We start from the raw sequence: 20,193 nt of genomic DNA on the forward strand, positions 1-20,193 counted from the left end.
TGGTGGGCCCTAATAATCATAGAAAATGAATTTCATGTAAAGATCTGCAGTAATTTGTGGTGTATTCATGTAATCGTTCCAGTTCAGACTGTATGCAGTATCTCCAAAATGGTTTATTGCAGCTAATTAAAATTAGAGGCTTGTAACGTCTGACAGTACAAGCCTTAAAGCTCATTATGGGAAGTTTTATAAAGTGGTCTGCTGCCTCATGTAGCAGCTGGGAGACTGAACCTCCTCCTGATGGGCTGCAGGATATGAGCATCTAAAAGTAGCTGGTAAACTATAAAAGGTAAATTCTGCGCAGACTGTTGCACCTTAATGAAAACTGACAAATCTTACATTGTCATGCTCAATGATTCCTCGTCATCCGAGAAAAAAAGAAAATACTCAGTAGATTTTGGAGGGGGGTGCAGGGGACACGTCTTTCTAAATATTTGGAGCATGTGCATTTGCCCCCCCCCCCAATAAATGTGAAAGTAGCAGAGGTCTTTTATTTAGACAAAATGAAAAAACATTTACACCACAAACTTATGCAGAAGGTACAATTCAATTTTTTAACAATTGACAAATAACAATTAAAAATAATAACAAATTCCTGCAAGTACAGCTATGACATTTGTAGGAAATTGTGCATTACGTTTTAAAGTAGGCAACTGCTATTACGTTTGTGGGAAATGTATTAAGATTTGGGGATTATTACATTAAAAGCTGCAGATTTGTATGTCGTACGTTTGTGGCTTATTAGGTTGGTGGGCTGTTATTATGTTGGCGGGTGTTACAAACTATCATTAATGTTTGTTTACCACAGAGTTTATTTTCTGCAATAATCAAAAATCGAATCGAAATAATCCCATACGCTTTTTGATGAGGGAACCAGGGTGACGTTTGCCTCCCACAGAAAAACATCTTCCCTCGGGCACTCTGTTTATTTTTGCATAAGCAGGCCCATATATTGATTGATAGATGACACTGTCGTCTCGTAACCACTTTGCCAAATGGTGCTTGAATTATTCATGCTGAAAAACATGCTTTTACTCTTGCACTTTTCAAGAGGCAATAACAGCAGAGTAAGCCGATGCAAATCTGTTTCTCTCTCCAACCTCTTTCCAGCTTTTCTTGGTGTCCAATGGAGGCAAGTTCATGAAGAAGACCCTGATAGGTGAAGCCTACATCTGGCTGGACAAGGTGGACATGAGGAAGAGAGTGGTCAGCTGGCACAAGCTGTTTGTCAGCTCCACTCAGACCAACCCCTGAGCGTCTCGTCAAAAAGAAGGAGCTGTGTTGGATCGACAAAAGGTGAATCCAGAATGTAGTAGTTCTGAGACCTGATTTGACAAAAAGGCAAAAAAGAGAGAAAAAAAATATCAAGTTGAACTAAAAAGATCCATTTAATTCACTTCCTCAGTTTCTAAGTTATAAGACGGAGGGAATTATGTGCTAATACCATAACAACTTAATCAGTCCAACACTGCCAGCACACATGTCCACCTCTTCCCATAATGAGTCTGTGCTGGCTGTGGACTTTGCTTGTAGAAACATGCAAATACCACAGCAGGCACCACAACACACTCTGCAGCAATATGGCTTTGAGAGCAGCGATGTCTTTCTTTCCATAGTACCAATTCCATCATCCACATGAGACTTTCTTGTTTTGGTGCTGCGCAACTGAGCTAACATATCGATCAGAGAGGGGAAAGATGAAAAAAATAACCAACCAAATTGTGTTTTCTTCATATGAGAGTCATTGTTGTAATGCCCAAATGATGGTTGTGATGTGTTTGGACATCAGTGGTCTTGAAATGTTTAACGATGAAGGAATGCTTAATGTTTTTTGTATGATAGTCTTTCATGTAAAAAGAAAAAACAAAAGAGTCAGGCAGTTGACTTTTGCTATGGGATGAAGATAAAAATGTACAGCACTACAGATTGTAGATATCACAAATGCAGATTACAGAGCATATCAGAGAACCACATTGTACAGCGTGACGTTTATATAATATACAAAGATATCAGATGCAGAATATATCTAAATACAATATACAGTAAAAGAGCTGTTCTCTTGTCATTAGATTATATATAATAAACTATAGACATCTGTTAGATTGAGACTGTGGGTGATGCACTGACAATCCAGTAGGCTACTTTAGTCTATGGTGTAGGCAGTCTTAACAGCTGTTATGTGAATGTGGACCTATGTGAGCTCAAGGATGTTCACGAAAAATAGCTCCTTTGGTCCTCCGATCACACTGATGCACCATTCAACAGGGCTGGGATTCAAATCTTAAAGGTCAAGGTCAACATGCAGTGACGTGTTGCTGTTTCACTGATGCGTTTTGTGGCCGAAAGGTTAGAATCACAATAAAATGAACAGCATTTCAAGGTGGTGTTGAAAGCGACAAGCCAACTGTAGAAGATGACAAGAGTTTATCACATCTGTGTCATCCGTACGACATTTATTTTAAGGCTCATAGCGTGCTAATATTTCTTTCTGAGTAGCCCATCACGTGATTACACTGTTGAAATGGACGTGTCAAAATTAGATCTGCATCTGTCATCACCTCAGTGTGACAGCTCTGCTTTCTGTGTATTAGTAAAAAGCCCCCTTTTGGTCTGAGTTTTGCCTGAAAATAATTTCAAAATGACGAAAAAAAAATGTTCTTACCTATCAAATGTCAAGGTTCCTCTGTGTGTCCAGCTGTGCTGTAAAACTCACTATGCTGTTTTGTGTCAGTGACTCCCGTTGAAACACAGTGAACCAGCCTCTTTCACTGCCTGTGACCAAAACACTCACTCAGGCCCACTGGGGTTTAAGTCCGAAGGGGCCAAGTCTCAGTACTGATGTGGAGAAGGTGACCCATGTCTTCATCTTGTAATGTTTTGCCACCATATCTACATAATGAAAAAAAAACAAACACAAAAACAAATGAAGTGACCCTCGGAATTACTGTCAGTGTATTTAGGCATATCACAGGGATGATGCAATTTTTTTAAAAAGGAAACAACAGACACACTTAGAACAAGATGTCACTTAAATCTTATTGCAAAAGATAATAAAAAGAGAATATAATAAGGAAGGGAACGTGGTTGATTTTTCAGATTATTTTGCTGTGCCAACCTTGAGTTTTTTTTTTAAATTCCAGACCCATTGGTTCTTAATTCTATGCAACATAGATGTGTTTGAATGCATTTGTTATTTTGGAACTAAATGTTATATTTGTGAACATATCGTCTAAAAAAAATAATATATGTCTTATAGGAAAAATACCTTTAATTTGTACATCATTGAAAGAAAATATTAAATATATTGATTTTTTTACTGATTTTAATATAAATTGATGTTAACAGCCGTTAACGTCTACATGGAGCTTGTGCACTTTATTATTACATCGTTTATTTTTCTTGTCTCATTTTAACTGTCATGACATGCAAGGTTATGTGTTTTGTGTTTCTGCACTGAAATGAAATGAATCATGGTGTATGTGGTGGCAGAAAATATTGTGGTGTGCATTTTGTATCTATGTGGCAAAAGAAAAACACGCAGACACGTTGGGGTTCCTAAACACAATGCACAATCTGGGGAGAAATCACCCTTACAGCATCATGCTCATAGTCTACTTACCAGTCTGTGTACAAAGTACAGTAAATAAGACATATGCCCTAAATGCTCCGCCATGACTGTTTAACCCCTCGTGTTTCATTAGACTCCCGCCCCGAGCTAATTACTGTTTGTTCAGATCAGCTGTTGCCTGTAATTGTGAAACCATCCATTTGTTGTTGTTCTGAGGGGTGTGAATGTGACTCAAGTCCTTTGACATGTGTACATAAAGTGTTTATTTTCTACAAAGGTTGAATGTTTATATTGTCCGAAGTTTGAGCATGTGAGTGTTGAAAAAAAAAATCACAAAAGACTTAATAATTGTACAGCAATGCGTGTCTATAGTTGTATAAGGGGAGTTGACTGTGTTATCAAAACATATGCTGTCAACCAATGACTATCTGTGCAACCACGTCCCGTAAACAGCTGACACAACACAAAGGGAAAAAAAAATCTATTCAACTTCAATAGTTGTCTGAGACTTTATGTTTTGGATGTTGCATGTTTTGTTGATGGTTTGTCTGTATATTTTGCCTACAGATTATGTTTAAAAAGAGACAGAATATGTATAGATTTATCTGTATGCTGACTGTAAAGAAATATGCTTGTACAATTGTCTTGTTTTTCACTCAGTGTAAAAACAAAGAATCTAACATGTTATGGTTTTGTGGTTGTACACAGGATGTGTTGAGATATTATGCAAATTGTGCTGTAAAAAATCAGCTGTTTCCCCCTGAGTCTAAAGAATAAATATTAAGAAGAGCTATATTACACATGCAGAGTTGAGCTTGGTTTTGTTTTAGATTATGAGACTTAATTCTGGAGAATGTAAACATAAGGATCAAACTGCTCTCGATAATAACAGTCATAGTAGTCCTTTTTTTAATTGTTATAGATAACAAAAAGGCAGTTTCCACTGTCTAACAGTGTCATTCTTTATATCACCATAAGATGGTGCCAAAGTGATGCTCATTGTGGTTTTAACTACCTCCTCCAAACTACTTTTCTTTGAGTTTAATCATGAATCATCTAACAAATGAGACCAATAAAAGCAAACAAGCCTCATGACCAAGTGCAGTGAACAAAAACAAAAAGACTAAAGAGAATTCGTACTGAAAACCTGCAGGTCAATCTCAATCAACAAACACTCAAGCCACTCAAACTTAAATACTTGGCTACATGTTCGAAAAGGAGTGGGAAGAAGTACATATACACCGTGTAAATACAGAAAACTATCACACACTACACAACCCACTAAAGTATAGGCTATTCCAGTTTTATAACAAATACAGCATAAACATCTGTCCCCATCAGCAATTAAAGTGACCACTTCTAATCTGCTAGCTCAGGGTTGGGCAACCTGTGGCCCTGGAGCCACATGTGGCTCTTTAGCCCCTCTATAGTGGCTCCTGTGTCTCTGACTAAAATTTACATGAAAATGAATAGTGAATATTTTTTAAAGACTTTCATTCAATTTTATCATTGTTTTAGGTCTAAAACTACTCTTGCATTTTTCATTTGCAAAAATCTGTAGCCTGTACACAGAATACGAAAAGGTATCAGCATTTCATTAACTAAACTATGTATCATATTTCTGTGGCCTTGGTGCCTTTTCTGCTAAATTTTGCCACATTTCAAAAGTGGTGGGTTGTCCTGATTCAAAAAATCTTGACTAGCTATAGATTCCAAATCCAAGATAGGAGGAGCCTCAGAGGAAAATGGAGAAGTTGATAGTGCATGGATAGATCTGTTTATTTTTACCACCAACGCTGCAAACGTAATGTAACAAAAAACATTTTAATAAATACTCATATACACCCATTAATAATATTGATAGGCTAATTTTGACTAAATGTGTTGTGTTACCTTCATTTTAAGTATCAAATATGTTTTGCATCTCCAGACAATTTTTTTTTTCTTGCCAAAAATGGCTCTTTTGATAGTAAAGGTTGCCGACCCCTGAGCTAGCTAATGCCCCTGTCCACAGGGTGGCTCTATAATCAACAAAATCTTAATCAAACAATTAAAAGTTCAATAAATCAGTCAACTTTCCTTTTGGACATAGGTTTAGGCTTCCCATCTATTTCTGCAACATGCATTGCCATAGTTATATATTGCAGCCAAGAGATTTCTGAAGATTGCGGACATTTCTGGAGAGGACCTAGATAACACATTTGGGGAGGGATCTGCACAGACCGCGGGCTCTGCGTTGGAGAGCACGTGAATGGGATCACTCTGGGAAAAAGCTGGCGCTGCGAGACTGACCCCATCCAGTAGGTGGCGGTAATGCGAAACACGTAGACGGAAACCGCCATTAAAACTCAACAGAAGAAGAGAAGGAGCTTGTGTACAACAATTTGAAAAAAAGTTTGTCGGCAGGTAACCGGATGACGACGGTTGGCGCGTGACAAACAATTTCGGATCACAGTTAATCGGTAAGCAAACGTATTATTTGACGCATAGGCGACCAAGTATCGTAATATCGGGTCAGATTTTGCACTGCTTAGGTTGCTTTTACTGTTCGATCTGCAGGTGAAGGGCTTTGAAATTGATGCAATATTTATCATTTCTCATACTTGACTCTACTTTTTTGGAGCAGTTTTGCATTGCAAGAAGCAGAGGCTCTATTTTAAGGAGGATGTAAACATTTAATAAATGTGTTTTCCCTCTATCATATGCTAAAACTACTGATACTACTACTGTTTTACCTACAGTGTGCAGTATTTACTTGTATGTAGTCACTGCTATATGTAATACAAGTAGTAGAAACAGAGTGTGAGGCCAATGTACCTTAATGACTCAGCTTCTGCTATTACACTTAATTTTCTGAATTGCTTTGGCTCATTTCTTAAAAAGAAAGAAAGAAAATTCTCAAAGCTCCAAGTTCATTTTATGGGGAAAATTTAATTTCTTACCACCAGAAAGTTTTTGTTTGTGTCAATTTATGGAATTAAACTATGGATAAGTATTACAGTGGATTTAAAGCATTGTTCAGACATAAAACAGTTTAAAATAATGATTTTCACGAGGTAGCCTACAGGAATGAAAGGAGGCTTTGACAATCACCAGGTGTTAACAGGATTTATTGTTTATTATTATTTTTTGGTTCTTGATTTTTTGTCGCTAGTTTATCTTCTTTTTTTCAGAAAATAGTATTGAAAAATATTAGATGTTTGATTTTGAGTATTTGGGAGTATATTCAATTAATTACAGTATAGGTTTAAGTGAATATGGAAGCTGGTTCATTAAAATTCACTGATTTATGGAGAAGGGGTGGAATTAAATAAGTTTGTACGTGTGCTCCTCTTTTTCGACAATGTAAACCAAGTCATGATGTGTTTGACCATTTCTTTTGCTTTATGTTTTTCATTGTCTGCAAATATGACTTTTTTTGTCAGTCCACCTTTGTATAATCATTTCTTTATTTTCTCTTTATATTTTCAAATAAATTTCAAAAATCAAACTGAAAATGAATAGCAGTTTCTTGGCTCTGTGTGGCTGACTGAAGGCTGAACACTGGTGAAAGCCAAATGAAGCCTCATGAACCACCTTCTTTATTTTCTGAGCCCACTAGATGGCGCTCTGTGTTCAGTAGTTTAAAGCACACAGAACTGTCATTCCTGAGGGCCATCCAGTTGGCTCAGAAAATAAAACAGTTCATTTGGCCTCATTTGGCCATCACTACTCTATTTCATCTTAAACTTTCATTTGAAACACTGACAAGCCAAAGCATATTTATGTAATTTATCTTAGAAAATAAATAAATAAAAGTTGCAACAGTGTAATTATTTAATTACTAGAAGCCCAGGTGATTACATTTTTACCAGGAATCAACTTAAAAACTTGTGTCTATAATTACACGAATTAAGTAGTTAGTTACCATATCCATGAACACACATTTTTAAGTTGATTTGTTATTAAAAGGAATTTCAAAGTGTTATGTAATGTTACCACAATTATGAACACAGCTTTTTAAGTTCATTACTAGTTAAAAAATAAATTGGTCCAACAAATTTAGCACATTATTTGAAAGGAATTTTTATGTGTATTATACTTCATTACCACAATTACGAACACACCTTGTAAAGTTGATTCCTCATAAACATTTAGTTCTTGCAAGTATTTTTTTCACATTATTTTAAATAATTTTTTAAAGGATAATTCGACAACTGCTTGTGATTTTGATGTGTTACCACCAGATGGCAGTATCCTCTATTGAATAAATCAACCCTCACTGAACATTATAACTGTTAACCTGTGGTGCGTTTCCATGTCACATTCATCATCACCTACAGGTGGTTCACTATTCTGAAATCAGGATTTGCCGATTAGGTGCATATTAAAAATTGTATTATGTACATATTAATTTTCAACCCTTTATGTTTTTTTGTTTTTTTTTAAAGAAGTTGGTGTGTTTATATTATTTGAGAATTCCCACTTTGTGTGTAGTAAATAAAATGCAGCGCTATAAGGCAAGCCAGGTTATTAGTCCTATATGTAAAGTGAAATTGTTGCATTATGAATTTTTGTGTAGATGAGAAAAATGTATTCTGTAATAGATGGTAATTTTTGTAATTGTAACCGTATAGACTCTATGTACAGTGGTTTCCAACTGGTGGGTTGCGGTCCAAAAGTGGGTCACAGGCCCATTATGAACGTACTGAAGTAACTTGTGATCATGTCAAGTTTGTGAAAAATACTCAATTTTAAGTACAGTAAATTTCTAGCACATAACTTTTATTTTGAAGTGTGGGTTCCTGCAGTAGTGAGTTTTTTTTTGTTACTTTTTTATTTGTGGGGGAACAGTAATTTTATTGCCCTGTTCTTGGCCTGTTAACAGGCTGTGCCTTTACATTAGTCTTGAAGCAATAATAAGCACCTTTTTGGTTGCAGTGTCTATTGGAACTTTTCAATTTCAAGATAATTCAGTTTTTTACAGTTTCTGGCTGTGATAAATGGTGTTATTTTGGCTATATTTATTTTGGTGGGCATACAGTTTGGAAGGTATGCCAAAAGATTTTAGAAAAACAGAAAATAAATCACTTTTTTTTTTTAAAGAAACAAAAAGTTTTTACCAAAAGTTTTTAAAAATTACCCAATATTTTAAAGAAAAAAAAAATCACCAAAGCATTAAATTAGATATAAATATATAAATATAATAAATATTAAATATATATATATAAATTCTTTGGTGATATATATACATATAAATACATATGTTTTGCCTATTTATTTATTTGTTTACTTTTTAAAGAAAATGTGCCTTCCAAAATTCGACTGATTTTTTTTCCCTCCTTTGGAGGTACAGGCTAAGCACCCAATGTCTTCAGATTCTAAAAACATCCCTGGTTTTAACAAATTGCAATTTATTCTTGCAATATGATTTATTTCATCGTGTTTTAATCCCACATGTTATTTAAATTTGTCAAATAAAACTGAATATCTGGTCATTTCTCTAATGTTTGGCCCTTGAACTAAAATCTAAGGAGAAATCTGGACCCATTATACCCATTATACTGGCCCAGTTGGAAACCACTGCTATAGCATACAGTCTCAGGCTTTACATAGAGATACTCTGTCAGAAGCCATTAGTTTTTATTCTGCTCTTTTTCTAAAATCCATTTCTGAGACTATAAATGAGGAGGGTGTAGCGGCTCAGTCTGACACCTCTTCTTATTCAGGATGTAGTGTGAGATGTTCCCAGTTGATAAAAAGGTACTGAATGGAGATGTCTGCAGAGGAGGCCTCCATCCTTGCCACGTCGCTCTTTGCTATTATAGTCCTCCACTCCACGCCACCTCTTCAGTTCTCGCCATTCACTTACTCTACTCCATCCCATCAGCAGGTGCATCTGTTCCTCTGCCGGGGGAAATGAGTGTGAGAAAGGTGTAGCGAGAGAGAAACTGTGGAGAGGGCGAAGTGAAGGGATGGGAGAAACTGGGGAGGGAGGAGGGGGCAACAGTGCAGTACAGCTGGAGCAGGGGGAGAGGGAGTAGGGATGGGAGAGACAAAGAGAGAAAGTGGGGGGAGCGGGGAGGGGAGGGTGAGAGGACACCAGAGATGGTGTGTGGTTGCCAGGCAACGATTGATAACCAAATCCCCAAGCATCCTGCTTGTGCTGCCCTGCCCTCCCTCCAGGCCTGTATTACACACTCACACACACACGGGCACACACAAGGTTTATGTGCTTTATTTTTTTATTGAATTATTCAGTCAAAGTCTTGATGCTCTCCTGATTTGAAATAGTAACAGAAAGTGGGATTTTACTGCAGTGGTGCACGAGCTTGTATTTAATCAGTATATTTTATTATTTATACATTTATGTGAGGATGTGCAGCACATGGCCGCAAACTCAATTTTATTAAACGGGCGTGATTGATGGCACTCAGATTTATTATGCTCTTACGGTACATAAGATTTTACACTATATGTGTGAAATCAATACGTCTGTCACACTAGTGGTGAATCCCATGTGGGACAGTTTCTCTGCTTGCTGCCACTCATGCACCCAGGATGACTGATAGCAACTGGCAAAGATTGTGCTATCAAAGCCAGTAAATTCTCCCATCCCTCCAGGTTGTAGGAATTGAAAGGTTGTGGGGCATTTTAAAGAGCCAAACCTGCATCTGTATTCAGTGTGCGTGCGCTTGTGTATGTGTGTGGTACATGTGGTCAGACCCTCCTTTTAGCAGGTGTTTTTTTATAGGAAGGAAGGCAAAGAAAAAACAAAAACAACATGTTGCTCCAAAGGTGGATGCTTTTTGGACCAGAAAAAAAATTCAGTTGAAATATCCTTAAAAATCGATGTTTTGCACACGTTCACTATGTCCACAAAAACAAAAAACAGTTTGTGAAACCGGTATAAATCAGCGTGTTGGCTGATTCAGATATTTCATTGTAAAGCCAATCATCTGCTAATGATGTGCCGATATTATGGTGCATTCCTGATAATAATAATAATGATAACGATAATAATTAGGGATGCACGATATTGGATTTTTTGCAGATATCCAATATGCCGATACATGATTTCACATTTACCAATAACTGCTACCCATATGGATATTGAATTAACATCATATGGCCCACCAGCAGATGGAGACATGAAATACAATGCTTTTCAGTGTATGTAATATTAATTTATTGCACAAAACAAGAAAATTACTTCAATTTAGGGCTGATGTTTTGCACATGTTCACTTTGTCAATTAAAAAAAAAAAAAAAAAAACGGCTTGTAATACCGGCAGAAATCATTATGTTGGTCCAATCTGATTTTATATTTTAAAGCGAATATCTGCCGATACTGATGATGTGCCGATATTATAGTGCATCCCTAACAACAACAACAATTACAATAATAACGATAAAGATAATCAATCACACTACCTATGAAACAAAATCAAAGTGCTTTACAGTTTAATTAAAAAAACAAAAACAAATACAACATATGAAATACACAAAAATGTATCTTTGAAAATGTATCTTATAGTATAAATCATAAAGTAGTAGTAGTATTAGTGATACTAAGACATTACATAAAAGCCACACTTTTTAGATTTAGATAGTTAATGTTTATCAATATTTTTTAATTTTTTTAATTTCGATGATGATAATAATGATGATGATGATAGTCTTTATTTATATCAGAAACCCACGAAGCGAGAGAAAAATGCAATTTCATCAATAATTAAAATCCCCAAAAGAGAATTAAGATGATAAAATTAAAAGTAAAAGAAATAACCATATGTAAAAGCAGAGGAGATTTAGATAAAGGAGCTGAAGCAGGAAGAATGGCAATAAAGGAATAAACCCTTGAATTTAAAGCAGATAATAAAGATAAGAGGAGCATATGTGATTTTTTTTTTCCACTAGATTGAAAAGGAGTGGGGGGACAAGTGGGTGTGTGAGAGGGAGAGACACAGGGAGAGAGAGAGAGGCAGGGAGACAGAGGGAGGCACAGATCCAGTTTCAGTACCTGTTAGAGCGCCGGATGGCCGGCTGATCAGATTAGAGGTGTCAGGGATCGTTAATCTGTGCGGGAGCGACAGTCTGCCACTCACGCTGCTCCTGAACAACGTTCACCATTCATCGGCGGCGAAGGGGAGCGGAGCACATTTGGTGTCGACGCGCGTCGGGGAATCTCCCCCCTCGCTTTTTTTATTTTATTTTTTACAATGGATACCTGCAGGGTGCGAGCCTGGGTGTTTCTGCTCCTGTTATGGCAGGACGGGTCTTTGGCATCGCAGTTTCCGACACAGCTCATGTAAGTACAGTCTCTGTAATCCCGTTTCGAGCAGTTGATGTTTGCAGACTCCTTGTTTCAAGTGCGCGTCGTTTAGGGACAAGTGTGATATTTAATGAGCCACTCGCGGTGTGCTGGCTCGTGGGTGTGAGAGTGGGGTGGGCAGGTCGTTTCATTCATGCACCAGTGGTCATCTTGGAGGGAGACAGTATTTCAGCTTTCCTCTGGCTGCTCGCCTCCAGGTGGTGATTAATGTCGGTTACAGTAATCAGCAGTTTGTCGCCGGTGGATGTCTGTGGCCGCGGAGCTCCGTGACAGTTCCTCCATGAAGTTGTTGAGGAGTTACAGTAGCTTCACCTGGTCCTGTTTCTTTATGGAAAATGACAAAAGTTGGCCATTGTCTGTGGTCCTAACGAGTTTGTCTTAGTCTTGTAGCGTATTCATTCCCCGGTCTCCTGCACAAATGTGGAAAAAAAAACATTATTCATTTGCAAAATCACAGTGATTTGACTTTTTTTTTGTTCCTTTGCATGTAGACCGCTCATTATATGCAAAGTTATATTGAAATCCAATTCACATGCAGGGTGTTCGCATTGTCCTCACAAAGAGCCACCCAACAGCATGTTTGGCCCAATCAGTCATTCTGTGACCCTATAAATTGAAGGCAAATTCAATCGTAATTGAAGATTTTGAGTAAATAAATGAGAAATCAGCACTCTGTGTTAACAACTAACCCATGCATGAAACTCTAACAGCATCGGAATAGATTTAGGTTTATTTTAGAAGGGAAAGCATACATTTGTAAATACACAAGGTATAAAAAAATGCCAGAATTAGCCAAGAGGCTATTTTTCATCTATAGTCCACTTAATCAAAGTGTTACAGAAGGCTTCCTAAAATACAAGAAAAGCAAAAGAACAAAGAAATAAAGCATACAGTTTAAAAGATGTCTTTATTCACATCAGCAAGAGAAAGACAAAAAACAAACAAACAAGACAAAAAAAGGAACAAGATATGAAATGTAAGGACTGGAAAATAATTTTTAAAGCACTACAAGTGGTAGTGACACATAGAACCACATTGACATTTATCTGTTGTTTGAGATTCGTTAATGTCTTTGGCTGAAAATAGTAGAATTTGATTTTATGTGTATAACTTTTGGTGAGTTTACTTACATTTATTAATGCACATTACAAATAAATACCTTTACTTTTATTTATTTAGGACATTATTTTGTTGTCTCTTTTAAAAGAGGGAGTGGCAGCTTAGTGAAACTAAAAAGCTTTCTTTTATTCTGCTGTTTTCTGCCGCTAAGCTAGAAAAGAAAAGTTGCCGTTGTTGTGCTGTAGCCTTTATCTTTAAAAAGCCCTTAATGTCACTTTTCCCCTGTGGTATCAGAAACGGAATATCATTCTTTTTAAAGGCACTGCATCAAACATACAGAAAATGAGCCAAAAAAAGAGAAAATTAATTGGCTCTGGTTATCAAGTGCACTCTTCTGGATTACACTGATCACGTGAACGGAGAAGAGAATAATGATTGTTTAGAGTAGTTTTTCAAACTGAAGCCAGATGTTTTTCTGCCTTGCTGTGATCCTACAGTAAATATCTCTGTTGTTCCAGTAACCACTCTGGAGACAAAACATTTTGCACTGCCTCAGACGTCTAGAGCAACGTTTCAAAGTGAATGAAAACAAGAATGGGACAAATACCATTTCATGTGGGCTTTTTATTTTGTGAGTTTGTACAGATAAACTCATGTTGACTGTGGCAGTATTTCAGAGTCAAATCACCAACAAGCCGATGGCGTTTGCAAATTGACACTGGTAATTGTTGCAAGAAATGCGCGGGGTGCTGGGCTGTCAGAGCTTGATCCAAAGTCCTCCATTTCGTATTGAGGTGCTTTACAGGCCAAAGAAGGACTGAATTGGCCACTTGAGTGTTGGTGTACAAGCTACAGAGCATGAGCAGCACACAGCGGGTTGTTTTGGTGCATCACTGTCAGCGTTTCCATGCCTCAGTCCGCTTGGCTGTCTGGACTTCTGTCTTTGCCTCTGTAATGATGTGTAATTAGACTGTAGTCTAACACAGCCGCCCACAGAGATACACACTGTGGACCAGCTCATTACTCTATCTAGTGCCAAAGTGATGGCATCACAACATCTGCCTCTTTTTTCTTGTATTGTCTCTCCGCCTCTCTTTCTGGTTCGCTCTCATTTGCTCTTCCTGTGTCTGAAAAACAATGTAGGGCAGTGTCTGACCCAGTTGCCATTTGTATGTGCGTTTGTGTGTGCGTGTTTAATTATCCAGCGTTGTACCAGAGGCTGCAGTAATCAAAGCCCAGCAACCAGAGCAGAAAAAAATTAGCTACCTCAGCTTAACAACAACTTTATTAGCGTCCAGGCATCTCTGAATCGCCTTATTTTAGCCATTGAAAGCAGCTTACTTTATATGTGTGATAACAGCGTGATGGTAGTACTATAATAGGCATTTGTGTTCGTATGGAAAGAGCTGAAATGAGATTGACTTCATGCAGGCAGTGATCTCTTCACATAGATCAACCGTGACGGGCTGAGAGCAGGCCTCACCTTATGGCATTTACAAAGCATCACCGCTAAACGAGGTTTGAACCTCAAGGGATGGTTAGAAATGCATGATTTAAGGATGTGCGTTTAATGTGTGGAGATTTTCCACACCTATAGATAATACATGTGATCGTTGAGGGCCAATTTAACAAGGGGATTGGCCTGCAAATATTCAAATAGAGCAACAGGCGTACGGCTTTGGGGAGTGGTGGCAGAACTTTCTATTTTATGGTCCGTTACAGTTTATAATGAGCGGGCTGAGCGCATCACAGACTTATTTGTGTGCACATTGCAGTGTTTGGTATTTACACACACAGTCAAAGAAAATGCACATACAAGGGATTCAGTGTTGTGGGCTTGAGGATGAACTAGTCTGTGGATGAGATGCGCTCATGAAGCCACAATATTCCAAATAGATTTTGGAGATAAAAACAAGTCCATGTCATCCATATTGGACGTGCAGAAGAACACATTGTCCACATTCTGCACCACAGCCTGGGCTGTCTCATCCATTTGTCAGCACCTGGGAGTTTTTGTTATAGAGATTTGCACTGGTAGCAGTAGATTTCACAGGAGCTAAACTCCGGAGAGACGGCCCTCTGCTTCTCTGAATGTCAAGTCCCTGGAAGCACAAACACAAACACACGCACAGACAAACACATACACATAAACTCTAACTCACGATTGACTTGTCAATGCTTCAGACTTTAAGAGCTTAGGGGTCCAAGGTCCACTAAAATACCTTACAATCGGTTTGCTTTTAGAAGATTTGGGGACAGGGAAGGGCGGGGCATAGCAGAGGAGAGGATCAAGAGAAGAGAATTTTTAGTGAAGAGAAGAAAGGGGAAGAGAGAACTTTTTGTAAGAGCCGCATATTTTATACTTGGTAAAAATGTTTGTGTTGGTATTTGACATAATATATAAGTTTTGAAATTCAAGTTTTAAATAGTTTCTGTATATTTTAAACAGTGTATAGGAGTGGACTATGAGTGGTTGTGCTTATTTTTACATGACTGATTTTATATTTTCTACGTTAGAACACGAACCTAAAATATTTGTGACAGGTATGGTGCCAGAAGGCAGTTTAGTGAATAAAGATTGTGATGACCTTGTGCTAGAAAAACGATGACAAGGTCTGCGTTGGTGTGGATCGACATACGTTTTTGACTGTATTCTACTGTGTAGTAACTGTGTTGTTGTACGTTTTTGTGAGATTAACATGCATGAAAAGAGAGGAAAAGTTGAACATCTAGAAGTTCACGACAATTTGGCCCACTTCCATCTGCTAACGAAAGAAGTGTGATATGATTAAATAGCAAACTCCGAGGCTGAAAAAAGGAAGCAACACTGAAAAGCCAAAAACTGCAGTTCCTCAAATGGCCAGTTGTGGAAATGCAAATGACTTTATAGCAGAAATAAATGTTTACAGCCTGGTTCAAAAAACAGTTTTGTTTTCCTCCATTCATTACAATTGTATGGGAGTGAATTTCATAAAGGCTTAAAGTAATGCATAATTAAGGGCGTGACCAATTTGAGTAACACATGGGTTCCATCCATTGACAAGTAGCTACTATGGTGACAACTCTGATTAGGTAACTTAACCATGGCAAAAACCCAGATTTGCAATTACCCCTTTTATCACCAAAATTAGTGTGTGTATGCAGGTTTTTCAAACCCAGGGCTAAACAGGTGATAGACCTCATTGCACAAATCTCATGCTGCTTATAGGGCTGCGGATCATCTGGTTGCATCCAGCACCGCTGTTTCCTTTCCACCTGTTGGTAGCTGAAAGATGAAAACCCAAACACCATTTGGTGGCTCTAAACACCCTAGCATCAGCTCCAAATCACCCTAAGATACAGAAGAGTAGCAGGACATCTCTGTCAGTTTTCCTTCACATAGTCATAAAGCTCTGCCAAGCCTCAGTCTGCAGTGTTGTCCACAACCTCTAAACCATCTGGCTTTGGGAATTAAGGGATAGCATCTGAATTATGGCTGACCCTGCTCTAATATCTCCACCTGCCCCCTCTTTTCTGAAACAATTTCACACTGTGCTATCCCCCTTGGTATTCCCGCTCTTGCAAAGTGTCTCATCTTTTTCCACAAGTGTACTCGTTCAGAATTTTCCCCATCCATTGTGGATTTTGTGTCCCTGATGCATCTTTCCCTATTCTTTTCTGGCTTCTTGATCTTCTGTACTGCTCTCTTTTTGTTTGCACCTTATCACCTTAGCATTAAGCATCAGGGTAGATGTTTTGCATACATACAGTAACTTGCATGACACCCATTGTACTGCTGCAGTGACTGATTTTTAGCAATATTTTCCAGGTATGCTGTTTTTCTCTGTTTATCTCAGTGTATGTGAGTAAGCTATGATATGTCTCTTTGCCATGGGGGGGGCAGCTGAGTCTGTGTTAGTGTGAATGCATTGTAATGAGAGCATCTGTATCTTATGCCAACTTGTTATCATTCTCATACAATATTAATGGCACTGTCTCAATGTGCCTGTGTATGTGTGTGCACGCATGGCAATATATATGGTGAATTAATGTATCCACATGCGCACAAGTATTTTGCCCCTGCAAACCTCTTATACCAGGTGCACCTCCAGACGAGTCCAATAATTCTAACAAGGCACCGTGTCTTAATGCATAATGTCTGAGGTCTTTGTCATTCTTATCCCGCCTATCTCTATCAACGGCCTCTCGGTTCAGGAGGCATGGAGTGATTTACTATGTCAGTATATTATAATGCATGCTGTGAGCTTATTGTGGTTTGACAAGGTGATTGGAGGAGGATGAGAGGAAGGTATAATCCAGTGTGTGGCTCCAGCAGGCTGGACCTGATGTCCCCTGAGCTCTTTGATATACAGAGAAGCACGTCGGCCCTGGCCACAACCCACCTCTAGCCTGTCTACTAACATCACTGTCACTGGTCACAACACTGGCTGACACTTTTCTGATTGGTTGACTTCATGTTTGAACTGTCAGAAAGTAATCGTATTGGTTGACACCCAATGACACGTGTTTGATTAGATGACGCTGGATTTGTTTCCTGTGATCCAAGTTTGATTGGTTGACATTTTATGTGACCTATCAGGGTGATTCTCTTTGGCCTTGTTTGTTTTTACGTTGTGTGTCCAGATGGTCTTGTTAGATGATAGATGTGAGATAACTTGATTGACAGTTTAATTGCGCTGTGAAATGTCTGTGATGTCTCTTCTAAACTGGTTACCTCTGAGTCACGATTAAGATTGGCTGTGTGCATTGCTTTGTCCCATAGGATTAAAGAATGGGTTGATCAGATGCAGAAAGAGCTTGTCACCCTGGCAGACACGGCCACAGCTGCGAAGGGCCTCACTCAGGTATAAACACCCACAGGCTACACACACACATGCATACAAAGAGTATATAATCTAAATTTAACACTGCTTTGGTCCTATTGCATATATCAGTTCATCAAAGAAGTTGCAGACTTCTTGTTTAAAAGTTTTATTTTGTTTCAAGAAAACATGTCTGACAGTGAGTATTTGTTAAATCATCAATTATTTGTGATTTTACACATTCACTACTCTTACTTTCTGTCTAGATTTTTCTGAGAAACCAACACCTGTACACTGTGGAGCAAAACGACGCAGAGGAGCTGGTGGCCAGAGCAGCCAGGAAAATTGAACAGCTGCTGCGAAAGAGGTCTACTGCCTTGGAGGTAAGGCTCACTCTACTTAGAGAAACCAACTGTCAGTTTGCAATTTTGTTTTGGTTTGAAAGCTGTACGGGATGAGATCTTCATTAACAGGGCCTAAGAAAAAAGGTTTTCCATCTGCTTCTTGTCAAGGCTTTGTAGACTTGAATATGTGTATTCAAAAGGGCTGTGTGTTTGAAAAAATATGGCGATACGATATGTATCATAATGCACGGGTTACGGCACGATATATTGCGATACATAGCAATGCATATGCAAGGAGATATACTGCAATTTTTTTATTTTGGAGCTAGCAGTGTGCCTTTCATGACTGTGTCTGTTTCATAGGCCCGTGTTTTTTGTGTTCACACTTGCAATATGTTATGAGGGAGAGGAACAGTCAGATAGCTTAAGATATATTACAAGAAAAAAACTACTTCATTGATACAGTATCAGAAAACATATTATCCCAATACTTAAGTGTATAGATACCCCTAATATTCAGTAACTAAAGTGTATTTGATGAAACATGTGTTTAATCCCCTTTATGGCTCAACTGTAACTATTGGGGTTTGTGGCGATTCTATCAATGAGTACGAAAAAGCGACTTTCGGTTGGAAAATGTTCCTGTTGTTTGTTTGTTGTTTCATGGCAGTTTGACTTCAAAAAAAGACAGACCTGGATTGAACCCACAACACAGAGCCTGAGGGCTGCAGCTGCAGAGAACCACAGCTCTGATAGTGTTGTAAACGGCAAAAATGCTGTAATTTAAGTATTAAAATGTAATACGTCCTTTAAAAAAAAAAAATGACATACCTATTTTTTAATTTTGTCATCTTATATTTTGTATTTAGAGGGCACATTTACAAATTCTTTTGGATTAATAACTGCTGTATTCAGAGACAGGAAATGCTGAGTAAAAATATCTGCTGGGTATCTGATCATCTTTGAAGCTCCTGCAATTTTTAATGTTTTTTTTAAAAAAATACATTCACTCTGATATTTTTATGGCTTATTATTTCTTTAAAAAATCGACACAATCCCCCTGTAGATCAAAATGAATCATAGTTGTCATCAGAAAATAGTATAGAATCATAATAGTCAAATTATGTAAACAATAGATTTAGTTTTTAAATAACCTGGTTATTGCCCAAAACATAAAACATCTAATTGCAATTACACCACCATCTGTTAAATAATTATTCAGCTGGCTGAGGTTTCTCACTAGTTATCCAAGTGTGATTGCTGTGGCTTTGGTAGAGCTGATCCTTTAAATGGAGGAAGTCACATTCAAAACATTTTAATGGTCGTCTGGCAGCAGGATCCCTCGTTCTTGTCCATATCTGAAGGCTTCCTGTGAGGGAGACAAATATGAGGAAGAAATCACTCAGAGCAACCGAGTTCACTATTCTTGAGGCTGTTACTTCGGCACATGTATCTAAATGTTGTGGTCATTAAAGTGCACATTTCAGTGGTGAGGTGATGTGTGTAGAACAGATCTTTACTGATGATAGATTGTATATGGAATAACAAAAATGGACGATAGCAAGGACTGAGATCTTTCTTCTGCACTATCCAATGTGATAATGAGAGCTTTGACCCTGGGGATGTTCTCTCTTTCTCCCCCTCTGTTTCCACCCTTTTTTCTTCCTTTTTTTCTTTTTTTTTACGCAGAAGTGGGTCAAAGATTCTCGTCTATATCCAGAGTCTGAACTGTTTTATACATTCAGACGGAGTTCACAGAACCTTAACTCTGCCTTTATAAGGCTTCACCATTGTTGTCTTATTAGTAATGGAGAGGGACTATTTATGAATGTCCATAAACACATCTCCTGCCAAGTGTCTGTCTTTTATATGTTAAGTAAACACCCTGGTGTTCTTATCATTTTTCCGAGCACTGGTGCCATAAGATGCGTAAGCAGCAGGGAGAGAATGGGCTTCAGTGCATAATTTGAGTTATAGGAGAAAGATGGTTGCGAGGGTTGAGACTAGGTGGTAAATGGTGGGTGGGGGGGTCAGCTAGCCTGATGCTGACAGTCCATCCAACCTCCGGACATCGATCACTTCTCACTCTTTATTGCGTCTTTGTGT

At 38.1% G+C, this 20,193-nt stretch overlaps 2 protein-coding genes across 13 annotated transcripts in view; both read left to right on the forward strand.

Moving 5' to 3' along the window:
* pclob (piccolo presynaptic cytomatrix protein b) overlaps nt 1–4,368 on the forward strand; it is a 76,087-nt gene extending 71,719 nt beyond the window's left edge. For all 7 annotated transcript variants that reach the window (XM_088079863.1, XM_088079865.1, XM_088079864.1 and 4 more), the window contains one exon: nt 1,111–4,368. In XM_088079863.1, the coding sequence (XP_087935989.1) occupies nt 1,111–1,254 (144 nt within the window). In that variant the 3' untranslated portion in view covers nt 1,255–4,368. The remainder of the gene's footprint in view (nt 1–1,110) is intronic.
* A 7,115-nt stretch (nt 4,369–11,483) lies between these two features.
* cacna2d1 (calcium voltage-gated channel auxiliary subunit alpha2delta 1) overlaps nt 11,484–20,193 on the forward strand; it is a 77,233-nt gene continuing 68,523 nt past the window's right edge. For 3 of the 6 annotated variants that reach the window (XM_088079869.1, XM_088079870.1, XM_088079873.1), the window contains exons 1-3: nt 11,485–11,858; nt 17,704–17,785; nt 18,010–18,126. In XM_088079869.1, coding sequence (XP_087935995.1) covers nt 11,770–11,858; nt 17,704–17,785; nt 18,010–18,126 — 288 coding nt within the window. In that variant the 5' untranslated portion in view covers nt 11,485–11,769. Of the gene's footprint in view, nt 11,859–17,703; nt 17,786–18,009; nt 18,127–20,193 lie in introns of all 6 variants that reach the window. The other 3 variants (XM_042496300.2, XM_088079872.1, XM_088079871.1) reach the window with 2 other exon arrangements.

Source organism: Plectropomus leopardus, chromosome 7, assembly GCF_026936395.1.
Source record: "Plectropomus leopardus strain MGB_pleo_1.0 chromosome 7, ASM2693639v1, whole genome shotgun sequence".
NCBI classification, from domain to species: Eukaryota; Metazoa; Chordata; class Actinopteri; order Perciformes; family Serranidae; genus Plectropomus; species Plectropomus leopardus.